Raw genomic sequence first — 22,323 nt, forward strand, 5'->3', positions numbered from 1 at the left:
ACATGACACACAGTGCTTGAACCCCAAAGAAAAGGCTAAGCAAAGCTTATCTTTCTCTCTCAGCTGGGAATGTATAGCTGGGCTGTATTCCTAATGCATTTGTTTTAAGTAACTGTCTGCTCCATACGTCTAATAGAAATTCTCTCTGGCGTGTTCAGGATTAGCTCCCTGGACTGTGGTGTTGGTTCAGCTCTTGTTCCCATTAATGGATAATAACAGTTGTCGTGTTTCAAAATGACAGGCTGATGTATTGAGCAAAGCTAACTTACAGTATTCTCCTCCCAGTCAATTTCATTTTTATACTCTCACTGCATATCATGCCATTTTGATTACATAATCCGGGGGAGCCAGGATATTGACCTTGTAAAGTATCTGACCCAATTGGTCCAAACTTGCCAGTTTCCCCTTATTTATACCACAATATTAATTTCTTCCAAAAAACAACAGTGCCATTTAGGATGAAGTGCTGACTCTGGCTTAATTTTCTGGCTTCTGCCAGTTCGAGAAGAAAAGATTACAGTACGAAAAGTCTTATCGGGTTTTCTAGCCCATCTCTCAGCCCATGCTGAATTGTTCATAACTGGGAATGTACTGGTCCACTACCATTGGGATATTTATTCCGCTAGCAAATACAGCTATTGGAGCAAAGTCCAGATATTTCCTTTCTTGATTTCAGAGCCCATTACTCAGTTACATCTCTTTGTATCCCTTAAAAATAACTTCTCTCTCGCATGTTTACGCTCTTTTGTAGACCTCTATCCCCTTCATTGTCACTTAGGCAAGAATGGCATGCTTAGTTCTTTCCTCATAACCTAGTCCCAGGACCCATCTGGTAACCTTTGAGGACCACCTGTGACCTCTCCCCGAATTGCATCTGAGGAAGTGGGCATTCACCCACGAAAGCTTATGCTCCAATACGTCTGTTAGTCTTTAAGGTGCCACAGGACTCTTTTTGTTGCTCTCCCCAAATTGTCCATCTCTGTCTGGAGTTGAGTACACTGTTTATGTTGCAGCCTCAGTGATACTTCACCTCTGTATTGCAGCACGCAGTGGTGCTCTTGCATTGGTATATAGGTGCTTCAGAACAGCTTGGCCATGGCGTCAGTCAGTTCCGGCCATGCCTTATGCCTCGTGTACCAGGGATGTTACCGGGCAGTCGAGCAGTTCGACTGGAGTTCATGCACATTTGAAGAAGAATCTGCCGGAGAGGTCTTCCATTTCATCCCAAATATACACATCTTCTGTGTATGCACAGAGGGCTTCTGTCTCCAAGGTTTTCACCGACACAAACCTCCTTTGAAAATATATTTTATATCTCTCTATTACATAGACTCAGATAATATCACTGACCTGATTAGAAGTCACCGTGAACGAGCTGTTCCCGTCTATTGTGCCAATAGAGAGTTAGGACTCAAATTACAAATGACCACGAAGGGTTTGGCAGGAACAAAAGCCCCAAGGGGCTTTATTTAATAGCTGACAGCAGGTACTTTATGGACAGATTTACACTGCGCTTACATGACTGTGGCCTCTCGGTGACTGTAGGCTGAAGGGCCGCTTTGCCCGAGATGGCTTTGAATGCTGTGGTTTGGCTGGGATTCCCAGAGTCCTATCCCTTGTGCTGCCCTGATGAGACTTGAACCACTGGCCAGCAAGGGAGCAGTAAGGCTGTTTCACCTTCCTGTCCTCTCCCCTTCAGTGCCCGCTTGCCTTTCTGCTGCGGCTATTGCTCCTAGCCCCTCTTTGCGGTGCACTGATGATGCCTTGAACAAAGAACAGATTAGTCGACTATACGCTGGCAGCTGCATGTGGCATATGAAGTGTCATGCCTGGCCCACTCCTGTGATGCGCTGAACTCCAGCCTGGGTCTGTCAGAGATGAGTACGCGGGTCCTTGTGAGACCAGGCCCCAGAATCTTCAGTATCGCTGCTTAAACAGGGGACCTCTCCTCTCCTGGGAGGAATGAATTTTTTCCAAGTTTCCCTCACTCGTTCCATTAAATGAGATCTAACACTCCAGTCCACATCATGGAAGATAATGTGCATTGTCACACAGGTTAAGGTGTTATCTCCAGCGACCTGGCCAAGTTTCATTAGGGGAAGGTAGATTCTGTCTGCTTAATAATTTCCCCTGCAGTTTTATATGGATGCAATATTCTTCGTTTTTGTCCTAAATCATTGTGTTAAAAACCTTCTGCATTTCTCCCCAGCGTTGGCTGCATTTCTTAGGCCAAAGTGATCCCTATGTGCATATACACACTGGGATTCTCCTGGGTGAAAATTGCTAAGATTTCACTTTTGAAAAGAACAGCAGTCACTCAAAGAACCTGACCTGAAAGATCCTGCTCGTAATGTAATGTTACCCATTACACCTAGTTTGTACCTACCACGGATCAGCTGAAGTTCTTCTTCCTCCTTGTTGTTTATCTCTCCAAACACTTATAGACATCTAGCTGTTGTCCCCTACAGCACATGCTTTGTCCTTATTATTGAACCATGCTGGGCTGTGCATGGTTTCAAAGCTGCCTAAGGGATTTGGACACTTAGTTTCCATTAGTGTTAATTGGATCGTTAGTTGGCTTTGCAAACCTTAGCGACTTAATTTGATTCCATAAGTTCTGAGCTGCAGCGCACAGGTACCACAGTAATGCATTGAATAACATTCTGTTGCTTAACTTCCCAACATTTTAAAATGAGGCTGGCTCTTTTTTTTTAATTTTTCCTTTCTTGGGGATATGGTAGCATTCAGACTAAAATAACAGTGAATTAACTGTGCAAGGAATTACTTTTTAATAAAAAAGAATAAGTACGAAATTACAGGTTAAAAAGAAGCCTTTGATAAGCCCACTGTCTAGATTCGTGTTTCGCAACCTGTCTTTTTTTTTTTTATTTATTGTTTGGCACGTTCTCCATTTCCGCAGGCTGGGTAAATCCTTTGTGTGTTTAATCTCTAGCCTGAAGGCACATAAAACAGATTGCAAAACTCCGTCTTCACATTTTAGAAAATCTGAAAACTTAAAACATTTGTAGCACCTCGACTGCAGTGGTGTCAAACTCCCGGGCAGTGGGATGGCCTTGAGTCACTTCCCCTAACTCCCCAGTTCTTCTGACTCTGGTTTTCTTGCATGTTGCCATGAGTAACCTTTGAAACACACCTAATCCCCCGAATAGCAATTGCTAATCCCTTTGCTGCCACATGACCAGCCACCTACCCATATGTGTGCCAGGCTGTCCTGTACCGGCAGGATGTGATGGCCAGCTGGCGTCGGTAACCTGTACATACCTGTTGCCTCCTTGTTTGAACAATTGGGAGCAGGTAGATGAGCTGTTGCCGTTAAAGACATTTTAAAGAAAATAACCACTTTGGGGCTTTTGCTCGCATTCCACTATCAGAAATTAATAGAAGTCAGTGGGAGAATGCCAGCAATTTCTGTGGTTCAAGTGGTTAGGGAGGCAGTGCTTCATAAATTCCAAGGCCGGAAGGAACCATTGTGGTCACGTAGTCTGACCTGCATAACACGGGCTGGAGAACTGCCCTGAAATAACTCCTGTCGGAACTAGAGCATTTCTTTACATAAATAATAAGACTAAAACAAGCTCTAAACATCCCTGAGCATCATGAGGAGAAAAGGCCTCCAGAGCTAAGTGTGTGAGCCGCTGATTTTCTTTACACATGGATTCAAATTGCCTTTGGGGGGGAGGGGGCGAGGAGGAGGGGATTGGGGGTGTCTGTGGAAGTATTTCAGGTAGCAGAGAAGACTGGACACTACCTTCAGGGAGAGAATCCAGCGAAAAAGAGTTTCGGCTCTGATCTAACGAAGCATTTAAGAACTTGCTTAAATCCATTGCTAATACGTGGGTGCACACGTGCTTTGCTGAAGCCAAAGGGACTTACGTGCTGCGGTGCTGAGCTGCACTGGGGCCTTACTGCGGCAGGTACGCCAACGGAAGGGGGACTGTAATGGTTTTATTTTTAGCTAACGCAGCTGGAGTCTGATGTATTCTTCATACACGTGCATCTTCCTTTCAGGAGAGGGAGTGGTACTCTACTGATGAGGGCCCATGTCTTGGACTCTCTGCCCGAGTTCTGTTCTGGGTTCTGTTCCAGGCTGGTGACTGTCTCTCTCTCTGGGCTAGTCGCTTCAATTCTCTATGCCTGACCTCCCGACGTGTAAAAAGACACCATATGTCTCTGCGGCGAGGGGTAGTTAGCGCTTTGAGGTCATAGAGGGGCTACGTAGGGTCACCGTTAGCATGCCCCTGAGAGAAGTGCATATTGTATAAATAACATAAAATAAATACTTTGGGATGGGCCCCACTTGCACAGTTCAGACTGGGATCTCCTTTTCAAATATCCACCGAGTTGTAGGTGTGTGTAGGTCCATGATTTCATGTCGGACCACTGGGGAGATAGGAAGCCCACTTGCAAAATGTGATGACGGTTCAGATCCGCATGCTGGTCTGGCTTTCAAATGCTCCTGTGGCTCAGGGCTGCTCTGATGCAGGGTGGTTAGAATTGGGCCATCTCCATTTCTTTTGTCAGGTGCGGTGGCTGGGGGGGTTAAGATGCTTGATTACAGGCCAGCTCCAGTTCACATAGCAGTATAATGGGTACCTGACTCATTGGGTGAGGGCAGTCAGAGGCGGTCGGACAGGATGCTGGCCACATGTACCATTGGCTGTGAAACTGATGTACCTTAACCACGTCGGCCCGATGAGCCACAGGGAACTTTGACTTGACACTTCTTTTGTGTAAAATGCGTGGAGAGTAAATGAATAGAGTGGATCCACAGCCGATGCACCGTAGCAAACTGAGTAGCCCCCTGTGCACGGGGCTTTACAGCTCACGTAATTCTGCATCGTTGGCTCTCTGCCCTCTTTCCCCAACTGCAAATATGGACTGATGTTTCTCTTGTCCCCCTTCCCGTCTAGTACTCGACCGAGCTGAAGAAGCTGTACTGCCAGATCGCCAAGACATGTCCCATCCAGGTCAAAGTGATGACCCCGCCGCCACAGGGCGCCATTATCCGCGCCATGCCCGTCTACAAGAAGGCCGAGCACGTCACTGAGGTGGTCAAACGCTGCCCGAACCACGAGCTGAGCCGGGAGTTCAACGAGGGTAAGGCGAGCGTCATGCGCTGAGCCAGCACCTGCCCTCAGCCACACCCCCGTGCGCGGGCATCGCTGGGGTCGCGTGGATACGGCGTGGCCTGATGGGATTCTAGGCCCAATGTTAGAGGGAAGGTTTGCTGAGTAACAAACCCGGGAGGGCCTGATGACCCTCCCTCCTTTCTGTGTAGTTCAGAGGTGGCCAACCTGTGGCTCCGGAGCCGCATGCGGCTCCTCAGAGGTTAATCTGCGGCTCCTTGCATAGGCGCCGACTCCGGGGCTGGAACTACAGATGCCAACTTTCCAGTGTGCTGGGGGGTGCTCACTGCTCAACCCCTGGCTCTGCCACAGGCCCTGCCCCTCCCCTCCACCCCTTCCCACCTCCTCCCCTGAGTCTGCCATGCCCTCGCTCCACCCCCTTCCCCACAGAGCCTCCTGCGCATGCGAAACAGCTGATTGCGGCAGGCAGGAGATGCTGACCGGCGGGGCTACCGGTTGGTGGGCGGCACTGGAGGGCAGGAGCTGATGCGTGGCTGCTGACGTATTACTGTGGCTCTTTGGCAATGTCCATTGGTAAATTCTGGCTCCTTCTCAGGCTCAGGTTGGCCACCCCTGTGTAGTTGGAGGCCTCCCACTAATGTAGCGGTACAGCCCTGGGAAGGCAGGCCTAAAATAAACGACAAGGCTGCCCATGCTGGGTCAGCATCTGACCCTGCACCATGCTGGCGCAGACAACCTCCCCAGACTCGCTCCCTTTCCAAAAGGCAGCTGTTCTATGCAGGAATGATCTCTGTGCTACTGGGAAAGGGATCCGGTAACAGGATGCAATATCATCTTGAGTCTTTAATCCACGTCTCAGAGATGCAGGGATGTTTGTCTCTAGGAGGGTAACACCAAGTGCTGTAGACCGTCCTCCTATTCGTTGAGCATTATCTGATCAGGATTAATTAGTTAACAATCTGTTGTTTCTTAATTTATTACTTATTCCTGCTATTACTAGTTTGCTAGCAGTCGTTATAAAGATGTCCCAGGTTTTTAACTTTTCCAAACTTAACATCTGTGTTGTCTCTTACCCAAGTTCACGTGGGTTCGAAAAGCATCTGGTTTGGGGCCCAGATGTGTTGTTTATCTAGCACCCTAGCTGTGCATGGCAGCGGACAGATCCTGCCTTGGGGAGGTTACAATCTCCTAAACTACTAGACAAGGCAGTGCAGTGAGCCAGGGCTCTAGTTGTTTGGCCAGGGGGCTAGGGACAGGAAGAAGGGAGATAAGAGGACTGCCCAATGGGAGAGCATGCCGTTCAAAGACTGCTACGGAGAGCATTTGTATCCCTTTCTTTTCTTTTCGCTTGTACCGTGTCTCGCCGTCAGGGCAGGAGTGGCAGGAGGCAGCCGTGTTATGTAGGGTATTGATTGGAAAGCAAGTAAAAGGAGTGGGGATTTGAAGGATTCCAGTTGCTTTGTGCACGGGCTTTTCAAGGCCAGGCATGGGATGAAAACCTTCATGGAGTGGCTTTCTGGAACAAGGCCCCAAATGTGGAGCTCTCAAAGGCAGGGCAATGCTTCCTCTCGAGCTAGGGTGACCAGATGTCCCGATTTTATAGGGACAGTCCCGATTTTTGGGTCTTTTTCTTATATAGGCTCCTATTACGCCCACCCCACCCCCGTCCCAATTTTTCACATCTGCTGTCTGGTCACCTGATCTCGAGCGCCAGAGAAGGATGGTCCAGTGGTTAGTATGCGAGCCTGGGGCTCAAGATACGCAGGTTCAAGTCCCTGCTCCGCTACATACTCCGTGGGCACGTCTGTCTTCCCTGCTTCCGTGAGGTGCGGTGAGAATAATAATCACATCCGTGGCCATGGGAGCCAGCTGAGTAAGGAAGATAGCGTGTCCTAGGCCTGTGGAAGATCACGCTCCCCTGGGCTTGAGCTTCCTTCACAGGAAATCTTTCCTTCTGCCTCCTCCCTCCGTCTGCAGGGCAGATCGCCCCTCCCAGCCACTTGATCCGGGTGGAAGGAAACAGCCATGCTCAGTATGTGGAAGACCCCATCACCGGAAGGCAGAGTGTACTTGTACCCTATGAACCGCCGCAGGTAAGCGTGAGATCGGTGTTCTCCCCTGCCCTCTCTAACAAAGCCTGCCCCGCACGGAAGGGAGGGGACTTCTGAAAAGCTCTTTGCTTTAGTTAAAGGAGAATTTAACTCTTTCTTCAGCCTGCTGATCTCCTCCTCCTCCTCCTCCTCACAGAGGGGTTTGAAGCAGGACCCCGCCAGAGTCTGAACTTCCCCATGCTCTGAGAAAGCCGAAATCCAGACCCAACCCTTGTGGTTTGCGGCCCGTCTTTGATATGATGTGATAAAAGTGTAGCTAGCGGGGGAAAGAGGAATACACAGCTCCTTCCATCTGCACTCACCCCTTTATCACGGCTTTTCTGTGTCCAGGTCGGCACAGAGTTCACAACGGTGTTGTACAACTTCATGTGCAACAGCAGCTGTGTTGGTGGGATGAACCGCCGCCCGATCCTCATCATCGTAACGCTGGAAACAAGAGAGTGAGTAGCACGCAGCAGATCAGTAGCACTGGAGGGTGGAATTGGAGAGCATTGCCCTATGTTTGCCAGGCGACATTACTTCCCTGCTCCCATCCTGGTCAGGAGGGTTTTGTAGACTTCCTAAAAATGAAGGGGGCGGGAGGCAGAATTATTTTCACCCCTATTTTACAGGGTGATCCAGTGATCAGGGCATCAGGCTGAGCTTCAGGAGAACTGGTGTTTATTTCCAGCACGGACTTTGCATTACTCGCAGTGAGACCTTGGTGTGTCACGTAGCCTCTGTGGGCCCGTTTCCCCATCTCTTAAATGGGTCTGGTGACACTTGCCCACCTTTGCGAGCTGCTTTGAGATCTACAGGGGAAAAGCCCCGTCTGTGCCATGCAGCTTGGTGGAGGCAGTTAAAATGATTCCGCGTGTGTCTAGTTCTGAGATGCTCAAAGGTGGAAATTCCCGGTGGCTGCGTCGCGAACGCAAGCAGCCGTTCAGCGACTGCAGTACTATTGTAGGGATTCGCAGAACAAGCTGAGATGCAGTGATCAGCGAGTGGATCCATTTGCGTGGTTAGTAATGTGTATGGGTGCACAAAGCAGGTAGCTGTTAGCCGGTCTCTAGTTCAGATGTGGGGCGTTCTGGTTGTGATCCAGGTAGGAGGGAAAGTTTGCCCCCTTGTGTTGAGTTTCAATGTGCGAATGCATTGCTGGTCACCGCTGGGCCTGAATTAACACCTCCCCTCTTTCTCCTCGCTCTAGTGGACAAGTCCTAGGCCGCCGGTGTTTTGAAGCCCGCATTTGCGCTTGTCCGGGGAGGGACCGCAAAGCGGACGAGGACAGCATTAGAAAGCAGCAAGTCTCTGACAGCACAAAGAATGGCGACGGTACGAAGCGCCGTAAGTAGCTGGCACAGTTGGGTGGCTCGCAGCCTAAGCTGTCAGGGCATGGGGAGCACGCCAGCTTCGGTACCAGAGCAACTAAGATTGGAGAAGACTGAGCTGGAGGATGTGGGGTGGAAGAGCAATCACCGCTCTCTTAGAAAAGGCTCTTTGGAGGGTTTCTGCTTGCGCAGTGAATTAAAACCACTAAACGTTAATTGCTCTCAAACAGATTGCCTTGTTGGTACAGTGAGTGGGCCTGCTATCCCACCAGCATTTCTGTCACTGGTAGCATGCAGATTCCCTCGCAGCACTGAAATCCTGTCTGTTGCGAATAGTGTTACAGAGATCCTAAATATGGAACATGGTCTGAGGGTTGGTCTGCTACCCTTCCACCGAAGGGGGACTGGACTCAAGACTCCTGTTAAGCCCAGACCTTAACCCAATCAAAAAGCCCTGGATTCCTGCCTGCGCAGTATTTCCACTTAGCCAGGCCCCAGAATTTAGCTTGGAACAACAAGCTGTAGGGATTTACCTCATCAATAGATTCTACTTCTTTGCCGCTCAACCCATTCTCTTAAAGAGTTATGGGCAATATGGTAATGATTCACTGGGAGCTAGGCAGCCTGGAGATGCTTAGATTCATTGTATTGTGTGGAAAGACCCGCTTCTTGTCCTGCATGCAGTTAGTTGTGGATTTTCTGTTTGCCCAACGCTCTCTTGTTGACTCATTTCCCATTTGTCAAGGCCATTCATACAGTATCAAAGATATGAGAGTCAGCTCCGTACTTTCATAGCCACAAACAGATGCCTCAAGTCGCATTTACGCCCCGGCAGGTGCTGTTTAGCCAGCAACCTTTTTCAAACTTATGGGTCCTGAGCACAGAGATCTCATTGAAAACCCAGCGGCAGTAGACATGCCGAATTCTAATCAGGCACTGTGGGGTTTTCCTTGCAGCGTTTCGGCAGAGCACGCATGGGATACAGATGACATCTATCAAAAAACGTCGCTCTCCAGATGACGAGCTCCTGTACTTACCGGTAAGCTTTGTACTGGTTTTGTGTTTTGCCCATGTTCCTCTAATTCCTTGGGCATCATCTAAATGAATTGAGGTAAATCAGCTGCTTATTTGGTTCTGAGTAAAATAACTACATCCATGATGCACAATTATCAACAGATTATTGGCTTTAGGGGTGAGCAATAGCTTTTTCAAATCTGCACCTTAAATTCACCCTTCAAGTGAGCAATGCGCAAGACCCATTGCTTGAATTGTTTAAGAATGGCTTGGACAAAGCACCCAAGAATATACAAAGGGAACAGCCTGCAGTGGCGGGTGGGTGGACTGGATGGCCTAATAGATCTTTCTCCCCTCTCATTTCTGAGTTTATGAAATTCAAGTTTCCTCCAGCAATAATGGACTGGACCCTTTTCTTTCTCTCCAAGATGGATGGGTTTTTGGCTTTTATGAGCATTATCAGCACTGCAGAGAAAGTGATCAAAATGAAATATGCTGTAATAAACACACGGCAGGAATAGAAGAGCAAAAAATGTCTGTAACTGCCAATTGACTGGTTTTCTCAGTGAGTAATGTTGCCCCTGGCACTCAAAGCACAGTTCACTTAAAGGAAGAGATGGGCCCAAACCAATCTCTCAGATCCAAGCACCCCTATTCTTGGGGCATGTGATATTTAAATCCAGGCCGATCGAAATCTCATCTCAAGAGAATGTAACGTAGGATTTTCTCTAGCACCTACCGCTGCGTTATCTCAGAGTGCTAAACAGCTGGGTCTGAATTTTCCCGGTATATTCATATGGAGCCAAATGAAAGGCTTTGATCTAAACAACCCCCAGATGTTGAGTGTTCGTAATCCAGACCTGGATTGTGACGCTTCAGTCTATCTCCTCTGAAAGGCTGGCCCAGCAGTTATACCCACTGTATATAACATGGATCGGCAGTTTTATACCCAGCCTGTGTAGCCAGTGTATTTGCATCCTGCTCTGCTGTGGTTTGTTTGGCTTTAGCAGAAGCTCCTGGAGGTGGCTGGAAGTCCTACCCTGTGGCTTTGTAACTTTAGATCCAAGCGCTTTAGCTGTTCCCTTATCCCCACTGTTCAGGTACGGGGACGGGAGACGTATGAAATGCTGCTAAAGATCAAAGAATCCTTGGAGCTCATGCAGTACCTCCCACAGCACACGATTGAGACGTACAGGCAGCAGCAGCAGCACTTGCTCCAGAAGCAGTGAGTATGGTCACCAGTAGTTTGTTGGAGGGAGAGGAGGAGAGAGGGTTTCCCGGTTGTCCCCACACACTCAGCCATTGATGTGGTGGTGAAGAAATGCCGAATATCCTCTGTTTACCACCCTCTGGCAAAATCCTGCCCAATGGTAAGGCCTAGAGCAGCGTGACTCGTTGGTCAGACGCGGCAGGAGTAATCAGACATCACTAGGGATGGACTCAAAACAAATCCCTGAGTCCAAAAGTTTAGAGGAGCTGAGAGCTAGATCCCAACTCCGCAGCTTTCTCCTAGCTCAGTAATAGGGCAACCGAACCCTCCCTCCCACTCGGTCCAGTCCCTTGTTATCCCAGACGGTTTGCCTTTGACCTTACGAGACGCATGGCGAAGAACGGAATGCTTGCTTCTTAACTGGAATGCCCAGGCTGTGGATCGAGAGTCTTGAAGTACTTTTTGTCCAGCCACTTCCATTAACCTGCCTGCAGACAGAAACGTACTGAGCACTGGCGACTGAGCTAAGCGATACGGGGTGTGGGCCATACTCTGTGGCGAAGGGAAAATACTCCACAGCAGCAACTCACCCACCCTTGGAATCTGTCTATGAGCCGGGATTGTAAAGAACGTTTAGACCCGGCAGTTGTGCCCTCAATAAATTAGGTTTCAGAGTAGCAGCCGTGTTAGTCTGTATCTGCAAAAAGAACAGGAGTACTTGTGGCACCTTAGAGACTAACCCATTTATTTGCTATCCTTCATGGACAGATGCTATTCCTTAGTGGGAAATTAAAAGGGTAGGTTAAAAATTGCAGAAGTGAAAAAGGGAAGGGCAGAAGTGCTGTGTCCGGGGGGTGTTTAAGGCAATATTTAGCACACGCATCAGGCCCCTCGTTTAAGGATATCAAAGGATTCACGAGCATTAATTTGGCGACTACTTCTCTAACTTCAGAGAGAGAAGCTGTCATTCTCCCCAGTTTGCAGCTGGGGGAAACTGAGCCACCGCGAAGGCTCTGGCTTGCCCACAGTCGTACTGAGTCTGGGACACAGCTGAGGATAGACCCCAGGTCTCGTGACTTGCACTGCTTGCTTGAGAACTAAAGCAGTCAGCAGAAAGGAGCAGTGTGTATTGTATGCACCCACCCATGCAGTAGTCTTCATTCCTGCTGGTGTAGGTTCACCGGAGGCTGTGGGTGTTGTGTGACTAGAGGCAGCACGAGACCGAAGTACCTCGTAAGTCCCACTTGAGCCCATAGGGTACCTAGGCCTTGTCTTGGGGCTTATGTGGTGCCTAGGCCTTGTGCGTGCTCTCTGCACAGTGGCACATTTCACCCCGTGTGTACAGAGGATGCACTCTGAGTGCCAGCCGTAGTGTTATAGGGACGTTAGCCAGGTCTTGGGCTGAAATGGATGGAGCACATAGGTCACTTGTGGGGCTTTCCTATCTACTTGGTGAGATTCCCATTACGTTTCTGCAGTCTGCATTGCGTGTTTGTCTGCGTCATAAAGGCTAGCTGTAGACACAGTCTGCTTGCACCCAGAGATACCTTTGTGGCTATAAAGATACCCCTGATACAGCTGTTTCTATATAAAAATGGTTTTGTAAGCAGAAGAGGATTGACATAAATGACACCCTTCCTCTCAATGCTGACAGTGTTGCTTTGCCATAATTACTGTTTTTGTTCTTTCCGTATCAATGGGATGGGTTCCTGGCAGGCAAAGTTGGTATTTTTACCTTTAGAAACTGTCTGTGTGTGTGTGTGTGTGAGTCCATCCACTTAATTTAATGAAACTTCTTTCAGCACGTCTCCTGGCGCTGCTCCAGTCGTGTGTTCATTTCTCCGCTGCCAAGTGGGCCCAGATACTGTGGAGAAAGATTAAGAGCTTTTAAGAATGGAGGAGGAAAGTTACCCTTCAGCATTTGCACAATACTAACACAGTAATAGCTGAGCTCTCCTGCAAGGTGGCCTATAGTCCGTACTGAAAAGTGCATTAAAAATATCAACTTCTTAGGCTTGGTTGGCTTTCTGGTTGGAGTACTTCAGCAAACCAGCAGTACATCGGGTCAGCTGGATTCAGTCCAGCACAAGCAAGCAAGAACCAGAGACCTTTAGGGATAAAGAACCACCCTATGGGTTGGTGTCTGTTACCACCCGCCTACGGCTTGGGGGTAAAGGAGTTTCCAAGGTCTCAGCAAAGGGGTAATGAAGAGAGGAAATTCCGGAGACGTTGACTCAATGACATGGTCTCTTCTATGAAGTAAGGTCAAAATGAGCGAATGCTGCTAATCTGGTAGGAGAGGTTTAGTCACTGCTTGTTTATCAGGGCAAGATAAACGGTGACTCATTTGTCAGGCTGTTTTTAAAGAAAAGGAAAATACTTCTGTGTATAGGGCTACACTTTCAAAAATGTGTGCCAAAGTTGCATGCACAGTTCGGAGATTAGAAGCGACAAATTACACCTGCAGTTACCCATGTGTATTGTGTGTCTGCCTCTGGTCCCACTGGTGGTTTGTGCAGCCACTGGGGCTTGCCTGCGTCTGATTGCGGGATCAGGGCCTTGGTGTGCTGCCTGTAGCTGTGTGCGCATGGCTGTGCTCTGTAATCGAGTTCTAAGCAAAGAGAAACTGATTTCTTTCAAATGACCTTTTAGAACCATAGTTAAGAGCTGAACCCCTTCCCCCCCCCCCCCCCCGTCACATTAAAAGTTTCATCTTAATCTTTAAAGGGGTGTGGTTGAGGATTGGAAAAAGCAAAGGGGAAAACCACAACAGCAATATAGTAATTGTTTAAAAATCAATAAAATGGATCTGCTTGGAAAAATACTGTACGAGCCTGCAGTTTTCATGCAAAAATGTCGGACTGCATTTGGCAGGTAGGAAATATAATTGTCTTAATATTTTGGGAGAGAGAGAAGACCAGCCTAATGGTGATCAAAAAGTATTGCATTTGACAAGGTAATCAGAAAATATTTCACTATAATTACATTTTGACAGATACCCTTCCCTCCCTTCCTCCCTCTCTCTCTCTGTCTCATATTGCATTCTGTCTACTCATTCTTTGATGCATGGTTTTCCCTAGTTTACTGGCATGCCAGATACCTTCATGATCATAGGTGGGGGTTTAGCAACAGTTTTCATCCTGCATATGCCACAGACAAAGCCTTGAGTGCATTTTTATAAGACCAATACATATTTTAATTTGGAAGATCAGTCTACCAGCCACACCAGTTTAAAACACAGACTTGCTGCATTACCAGGGAATCCTAGAACTTAGAGATGGGAAAGACCCTTCCACCAATTGCTGTATAGAGCCTTCCAATATTCTAGCTGTAAATGCAATGAGATTTCCTGTTTCCCCCATGAGATTATTCCTCAGTCTGTAATGGACGTGACCAGAACACTTTCTCCAATTCAGCCAACATTTTTTGGTATTCAGTTTCGCTCCAGTACTAACTGTTCAGGTAGTGCAAACTGCCCTTAATTTGGATTGGCCATAAATTGGTTAAAGCAATTTTACAAAGTGTTGCTGAAATTAGGAGCCATCTTATCACTGTTTCCCAGCAAAGTACCTCTGTAGTATCAACATGGCCGTAGCTTGCAGACCATCGACTGGCTTTCAGTCTACGTGAGCGAGCTCCTTGTTACCTGTGCTCCAGGGAATTCATTTTTCAAGTCAGCGTCAGTGAGGCAGAGCAATCCAAATGCTTGTGGTGATCAAACTGAGGCATGAATTTGCGAAATTGTGCTGCAGTCAGTAGAAAAATAACAATATCAGTGACGTTTCCATTCACACCTTGGTCTAGTTGCTCACCGTTAACTGTATGAATGCTAATGGTCTGCCTTGCATGCTTTATATTGCTTTCGTGCATTGTAAGCTCCAGGCATTTGGATGGTGCTCTGACTGGAGGAATATCACAGGGAAAGGGAGCAAAAAGGTAGGGCTAAGTGGGAGGAAGTAGTAGTATATTTTATTGTGCAGATGATAGAGTCCTTCCCCCCCCCCCCCCCCCGCACATACACCACATTTAAATAGTGTGGATCTCAGTGCTACCCTATGCATTATATTCCACTCCTGTGGCATAGAATAACCAGCCTTGGAAGGGTGGTGTTGGTGTGGTTGGTAGATTAAGCTAATGTAACCATCTTGCAATAAATTGGATTATTCTCCTGTCTGGTACCAGCCACTCTTTTAAAGTAAACAAAGTGTGGGGTGGTCTACAGTTAGAACTGGGTTTTTCCCCCAGTTATGAGAGCTTTTTCCCACGGATGGCTCATGCTTGATCAGTGTGTTGCTGATCGGTAGCTGGAATCAACACCAAAGACGTATTTGTGCCCCGTGATTTGGAAATTGAATTTCTGTGTCCATTAGTCGTGGCGCTTTTTTTCTGTTACTTTCCTTCGTTCTTGGGCACTCCTACAAGGGCTGTCCGGCATGCTGAACCTTCCTATCCGAGACCCTTGCATGCAGGCCCTGAGCCACGTGGGGTTTCTCTTCCTTCTAGTCCAGACTCTGATCATGAAGGTAGAAAGAAGGTGTTTCTCTTCTGGGTTGTTTATAAAGGTCCTAAGCCTTCATCTTCTCTTTTCTCTGGTTCGTCCTCTACAGTCTCCTTTCGGCCTGCTTCAGGAGTGAACTCTCGGACTCCAGGAGAGAGCTTCCCAAACAGAGCGATGCCATCTTAAAACATTCCATCCCCCCAAACCCATCAGTCTATCCATGAGCCAAGCTGGGGTTTGTTGTCCAGCTCATGGGACTAAGAACTCTGTGGCGAATAAAAACAAAAAAAACCCAGCTTGTTAGAAACAGAGAAAATAGTGAAAACAATCTCTTGAAGGGACTCAAACTTTGCAAGAATAAACAGTTCTGCAGATCTCTTAGCTATAGCGTTAGCATTGGGAGGTCTGAAACCACAATGGCGCCTTCCTCAATGTATTTTTTTTTTTGTAATATGTTTGTTAAAACTCTCTACTGTAACTGTTATTTGTGAAACTCGTGAGAGTTTCTCTGAGCAGGTCTCAATCGTAAAATGCCTCTTGTCTTGTTAAATTAAAGATGTTTTCACTCGGGGTGGTGGGACGGGGTTATGGTTAAGAATAAACAGCTGGGGATTGTGACCGTTGGTCAGGTAGTCCTTGTTTTAATGCTGGTCATGCAGTAGTAATGCAAGTAGTTAAAATATTTTGTACTGCTGGACAGATGGAGGTGAAAAGCACATTAATTAGCATAGGCAAGAATTTTTTTTCTTAGAAATATGACCTCCAACCTGGATCATTAATTGCCTCTCCGTGATCATAAAGGGTCTGTTCCACAGCCTGCTGAAGTCAATTGAAAGACTCATTGATTTTGTATCAACCCTACTAGGACCAGTCCAACTCCCACCGAACTCAAAAGGGTTTCTGAAGTTAACAGACTTCACTGGAGGTTGGACTGAGCCTATGGTGGCTTGTGAAGCCCTAATTCTTCTTAGAGGTGCTCGAATCAGTGTGGATCCCAGTCTAGGTACGCAAGGGTCTCATATGCTCAAGATAGGAATCTTCTGAGTAGCAGTATCCACTGGGCTGTGTCTGCACAGTGATCTCCTGTTCCCACCAGCCAGGAGCATAAAGTGTGTCCACAACCTCCACCCCCGCACTGCCCATGGTAGTGAGACAGAGCTAATGTGTTCGCTTGCTACCCCCTGATGTTTCTTAGATTTAACTTATTTGATAGATTTCAGTCCTAATTATTCTTCTGCACTTTGTTTTCCAGTCTGGGTATTTAACAAAAAACAAAAACAAAAAGCTGACACATTTTGGGGCTTAGCACCTTTCTCCGCTAATGGCTGACTCAAAGCCTTCAGGCTTCAAGCCACGTCCATCTTGTGATGGCTTAATACTTCTTGCTAATAACCACCGCTGTTCCTTATTCTGTCTTGGCAAGAGCCATGTGCAACTCCTTCTCGGCGAGGACTCTGAAATCCAGGGGTGTCCATCTCAAACTCTGCCTCTCAGAGCAATCTGTGAGGGTAACTTCTGGCCCAGAGGAGTGAAGTGCCACCTCAAAGAAGGATCTGACCCCTGTTATATCCTCCTGCCCCCTCCAGCCAGAATGTGACACAGAGGACCCGTGCCAACAAGAAATCATCAGTGTCAGGCAAGCTCTGGCACTGGAAGATGGTACAAGACAAGGCAGGACAGACCTGGCTCCTAGCACTGGTCCTTGGTCTCCCATGGGGACTTGCAGAAACATCAGCCCTCTTGGGAATGACCCACTAAACCTGTTTCCCAGGCAGAGGCGAGTGCTGCTGGCTTGGCCGCCAGCCTGGCACTCAACAAACGCTGCCTGGCATCGGCACCAGTGGCATCAGCACCATTCTCAAGATGAACTCTTTAGTTGCCATCACATAGGACAGGAGGGTCAGCGATCTCTAAGCTCCCGTGGTTGATCCTCCTTACCCAGCATTCATCCGAGACACAGCAGTGCTGAGACCTCATCCTAAATTTATTTCAAAGGTTGTCTCAGGCTTTCAGTTTAAACCAATCCATCCACATGCCAGTTTTCTTTCTGAAAATCCATTCTGCTCTGAGAGCAAAGAAACTTCACACCTTTGGATGTTTCCAGAGCTTTATTCTATTACCTTGACAGAATAAAAACCCTTCTGGCTATTGTCTTATCTCTTCATTGCCATCTCTGGTGCAGCCAAAGGTCAAGCATTCTCCTCCCAGAGACCATCCAAGTGGATCATGCTGTGCCTATCAATCTGCTCCCAAATGGCTGACGTACCTCTCCCTCCCAATATTACGGCTCATTCCACTAGAGCTTAAGCTGCAGCCTCTGCCTGCTTTGGGTATGTCCCCATATCTGAAATCGGTGAGGTTCCCAGATCCCACCACTTGGCGTCCTACCTCTTCAGGAATCCAAATTAGTGAGGAAACAGAGGGTTGCGGCCTCTCTGCTCCTTGGACCCTTAGCCTAGTGGATGGGCGTCATGAGGACGCCATGGTGCAGGCATGTCTCAGCAGACACAGCTATTCAAAAAAATCCCTATCTTGCACACTCGCCTCGAGTGGGATCCACACTGATAACTACATGTCCAAGAACCACAGTTACTATCAGGTAAGTAACCATTCTTTCATGTTGGTGAATGCTTCTTATTGACTTCAGTTCGACTGTGCATGTGAGTAAATGTTCACTAGTGTGAAGAAGGGTTTTGTGATCCATCAAGTCCAATATTCTGCGTTTGATAGGGGGTAATACTTCCCTGCCTGAAAGTAGCCCTGCCAACCATGCCATGCTTTGCAAGTGGAAACATTTCTTTCCTGACCCTTCCAGATGATCACTTGATGCCCTGAAAGATGAGAGCTGATTACCCTGACAGTAGCTTGCAGAACTACAAATGTTGTTGGCCATATGCTTAGCTAGTCTCTTTTTCAAAAAAAGAAAAATCAGTTGCAGTATTTGACTTTGTGCCTTGTGCATCAGACTGTTCCAAGAAGTGTAATAGTCTGTTGATTGAAGTCCTTATGCCTTGATATTAAAATGCATTTCATTGGCATTGGTATCAAATGGATTTTAATGCTCCTACTTACAATCTTCCTTGGGACTCATTAAACATCATTTTAAAATAAGAGCTTCGTCCACAAGGATTTTTAATACGTGTAAAGAAAAGAAAGGAATTTGGGGAAACAAAGCAATTGGTTATAAACAAATCTCCAAACGCCAGGTAGTCTACTGTGTGTTTCATACCAAGAACTGCTTTCTTGTGTTACTGAGGCTGTTGCTACATGGATGTGTGATGTTAATTTTCAATAAACTTTTGCATCTTGGTTTATCTTGGGATTTTTCTTTTTCTGTCTGCCTCTTAATTTTCTGGGTATCTTCTTACATGATAAAATAGTTGAGCTGAAGTGCTTATGGGCATAAACATATGGAGCCTGATTGTCATCTCACGCCTGGTTTGTACCTGCGACTCCACTGGCTTCAGGGAGTCAGGCCCGGGTAAATCAGGAGGAAGCGAGAGGAGGATCGGCTCTGGGTGAGACGCTTCTGGGCGGTATTTTCAAAAGCATTCAGCATTAGCCCAACTCTGCTCTCACTGAAGTGTGAGTAGGAGAAGCCTTAGATCCAGTGCTGAGTGCTTTTGAGACACCTGCCCAATAGATCCAGGCATTGTATTTTTTAAAAGTAAAACCACTCTCAAACTTTACCAAATTCTCTTCTGACGACACTCCATTGACCTGAGAAGAGTTAGGCTGTTGAGAGCTTGTTACGTGGTGATTTGCATGTCTCTGGCTGCATAAACATCACAAGCAAGAGAACTGCTGCACCAGGCATCCACTCAGCCCTGTGTTGCTCATGTTATCCCGAGTCTGGCTAGCGTAAGCACCCAAACGTGGACCTTCACTAAACCCCCAAATCCAAACCCCTTCTGAACCTTAACAAGGCATCAAGCCAGACCTGAACTTGGTGGCTGGCCTGGACTTTTATAATGGTCGAACTGAAACCTCTGATATAAATCGCCAGCCCTGCCCTGAAAAGTTGGCTCTGAATTTCAAGGCTTGGAATCATTTCCCCTTGGGAGCTGATGTTAATGTTGTTTATTAACTAATGTTAGTTGTACGCATTTTGCACTGTCTCTTTTCCTTGGGTCTGTAAAGTTTATTTTGGATCTTGTCCTACATTTGTGCCCCCAAAATACACGGAGGTCCCTTCACGCCCTTCTGTAACTCCTATAACTGTGTAATTAGTCTGCACTTCCTCAGGCTCCAGATACTGCATCCTGTTAACAGATGTCTTCTCCACCCAACGGAGCAAGTCTAAAAAGTGTAGGGCAGGTGGAGACTGCCTGTCTGTATGGAGGTAGGGCTTGGATGCTAAAGGTTTCAGTAGGTCATCCAGAAATTAGGGTCTTTTAGTTTAAAAGAAAAAAAAATCTTTATAGGCAGGAAATTTATGGTGAAGTCCGCAATTCCAGGTGGTCCATGAGATCACATATGCATTCACGACATCATTCACATAGAAGAAATGTCAGTTCCCAGGAATCCAGTGTAATCAGGTAGAGAACAGATGAGTGGGTTTCCTGATGGGAAATAACAGGGAGAAAGTTCCCCCTCCCCACAGGTACTTCCTGATTGGAATGCAGCAAAGCAATCACTCAAGTCCCGTAGCTCTGCCAGGCAAGTAGCTGTGTTAGAAATCATCTTGTCTGGGAAGCTCGCCCGGTTCCCGAGCACCTTTGCCCCCAGCATGGTAGATCTCTGCCCAGCATACAGGGGGGAGAGGCTGGTCTCTTATGACAGCGTGACGTGCTGCCACTGCCAGTTGCACTATTAGACTGGCCTTAATGATCATTTTCTGCATATTCCGAATAATACCCAACTCCTGATGGAATGCCATGGCTGTAACTCAAGCTGGGGACTGGGCTCTGGCACTCTCTGAATCGTCCCAGATGAAATCCTGCCCCACAAGCAGTCCAGGGTGGGGAGGGGAGAGATCTCACAAGCAACTCCCCCTGGGCAGGCCTATTACAGAAGCATCTGTTAATACTGGCTGGAGTGAGGCTGTTTGCATTGGAGTATTTGGAGAGGGTTTGGTTGGTTACCTTCTAGTTTTGGTGCACGAGGAGGCTGCTGGTTTGAGTCTGGTTTGGAGACTTGTAATTTGAGGCTGATACTTTTTCAGAACAGCCTAAGGGATTTGGACATCCGATTCCCATTAAAAGTAACAGAAGCTGCATACCCAAATCCCCTAAGCTGCTTTTAAAATCTCAGCGTCCATAGAGATCAGAAGCACCTACTGTCTCAGCGGGGAACTTCTGGTTGTAATTCACACCTGGAAATAGAGGGTCAGCCTGATTATGTGAATCCTCGGCAAAGAGTTTTTTAAAAGGCCAATGTAATAATTGTTCCCTGACTTGAAAACTGTCCCAGTGTCTGCAGCCAGCTGTCAGTAATGACTAGCGCTGGTCGAAATCACGGCATCACTTTTTTTTTTTTTTACTTTTTTTTAGTGAAAATGGATTTTTAAAAAAATGTTGGCTCAGTAGAATATTTTTATATAAAATAAATAAACAAAACAAAAAAACTCTGAACATTTTTGGTAGAAATTTTCTGGGTTTATTGAAAACCAAAAACTGAATTTGTAACAAAACAAACTCCCCCGCAAAACATTTCAGTTTGTTCTTCCAACAACCCCTCCCCCCCCCCCCCCCAAAAAAAAAAAACAACCACCTTTTTTCCTTGGGAAATTTGTGGTTTTTTAAAATTATTTTTCAATATTTCCTACTGAAAAATAGATATTTTTCAACAAGCTGTCCTAGCGTCACCCCTGTGATACCTGTAATTTATATAAAAATAGAGCAGATAACCCTCCTCCCACGATACACACAAGACTTGGCTCAAGCTCCTATCTGCTCCATAAGCTTCAACACCCTTAACCTCTCCGTTACTTTGCAGGACTTCCATGCAGTCGCAGTCGTCTTATGGCTCCAACTCCCCACCACTCAGCAAGATGAACAGCATGAACAAGCTGCCGTCCGTCAGCCAGCTGATCAACCCCCAGCAGCGCAATGCTCTGACCCCGACCGCCATCCCCGACGGCATGGGAACCAACAGTAAGGGGCTGGCTCTTTCTCTTGCTCGTCTGTTCTTGCTCCCCATTGACCCCCTGGTGTATTTGACGAGGGGGCTAGGAATGGGATGAAATGGCCAGGTGATCTCTCTCCATGTCCCTGCACCCATCTCCGTTAGCCCCTGTCTGGCAATCACAGCGGAGTGGCCCAGGATTTCAGGCCCAGGTGGAACCACCTTCCCACTCAGAAGGGCAGTCCATCCTCCCTCCAGTCGGGGGGTACATCTGTACTGTCGTTGGGAGGCATAATTCCCAGCTTGGTCAGACAGACGTGTTAGCTCTGCACGTCATAGCGTGGTACAAATGGCAGCATGGGCAATGGCTCGGGCTCGTCGACAGAGTCCAATCCTGCCCCACCACCTGGTTTGCTGCGACCACGCTAGCCGGAGCATTGCTAATGCATGTCTGTCTACGCGAGCTGGGAATCACACCTCCTAGCTGCTGCGTGCCACGGACGTACCCTGTGGCATGTTTGTGGGGGTGGGGCAGAGGAGGCATGCCCGGCTGCTTGCCCATACTGTCCCTGCTCTGCAGAGAGCAAGTTTCAGGCTTCAGGGCTGTTGATCCAGCTACGTAGACCCAATGCAAGTCGTGGAGCAAAGCCTGCTGCCCTCGAGGCAGTACAGGTGCACAGGGCTGGGCTTCCGGAGATCTGGGTTCCTCTCTCAGCTTTGTCGCTGACTGTCTGTCTCTCACTGACGTCTCCGTTTCCCCATCTGTGACATACGTGTCCCGCTTCTGGAGTCACTTTGAAATCCCAGGGTAAAAAGTGCTGGGTGTTGCAGGCCTGACTTGCTGCTGCAATAACCTCTTCTGCCTTTACCATTCAGTTGCCTCCCCGTTCCTTTTTTAAAGAGAAGGTGCAAACTTGTCTCCTTGGCATAGCTTTCCCTGGGTCCGTGAAAACGCTTCCTAAGTTCAAAGAAGATCTGTGCTGTGGGCACCTCCGATTGCAGTCTA

At 47.5% G+C, this 22,323-nt stretch overlaps 1 protein-coding gene across 3 annotated transcripts in view; it reads left to right on the plus strand.

Annotated features, from left to right (window-relative positions):
- The window catches only part of TP63 (tumor protein p63), a 133,582-nt gene that overhangs the window by 107,465 nt on the left and 3,794 nt on the right, over positions 1 to 22,323 (plus strand). The window contains exons 5-11 of one of the 3 annotated variants that reach the window (XM_065411310.1): positions 4,932 to 5,118; positions 7,086 to 7,201; positions 7,550 to 7,659; positions 8,409 to 8,545; positions 9,486 to 9,568; positions 10,644 to 10,768; positions 21,189 to 21,346. In XM_065411310.1, the coding sequence (XP_065267382.1) occupies positions 4,932 to 5,118; positions 7,086 to 7,201; positions 7,550 to 7,659; positions 8,409 to 8,545; positions 9,486 to 9,568; positions 10,644 to 10,768; positions 21,189 to 21,346 (916 nt within the window). Of the gene's footprint in view, positions 1 to 4,931; positions 5,119 to 7,085; positions 7,202 to 7,549; positions 7,660 to 8,408; positions 8,546 to 9,485; positions 9,569 to 10,643; positions 10,769 to 15,360; positions 15,476 to 21,188; positions 21,347 to 22,323 lie in introns of those variants that run through there. The other 2 variants (XM_065411311.1, XM_065411312.1) reach the window with 2 other exon arrangements.

This window comes from Emys orbicularis, chromosome 9 (assembly GCF_028017835.1).
Source record: "Emys orbicularis isolate rEmyOrb1 chromosome 9, rEmyOrb1.hap1, whole genome shotgun sequence".
NCBI classification, from domain to species: domain Eukaryota; kingdom Metazoa; phylum Chordata; order Testudines; family Emydidae; genus Emys; species Emys orbicularis.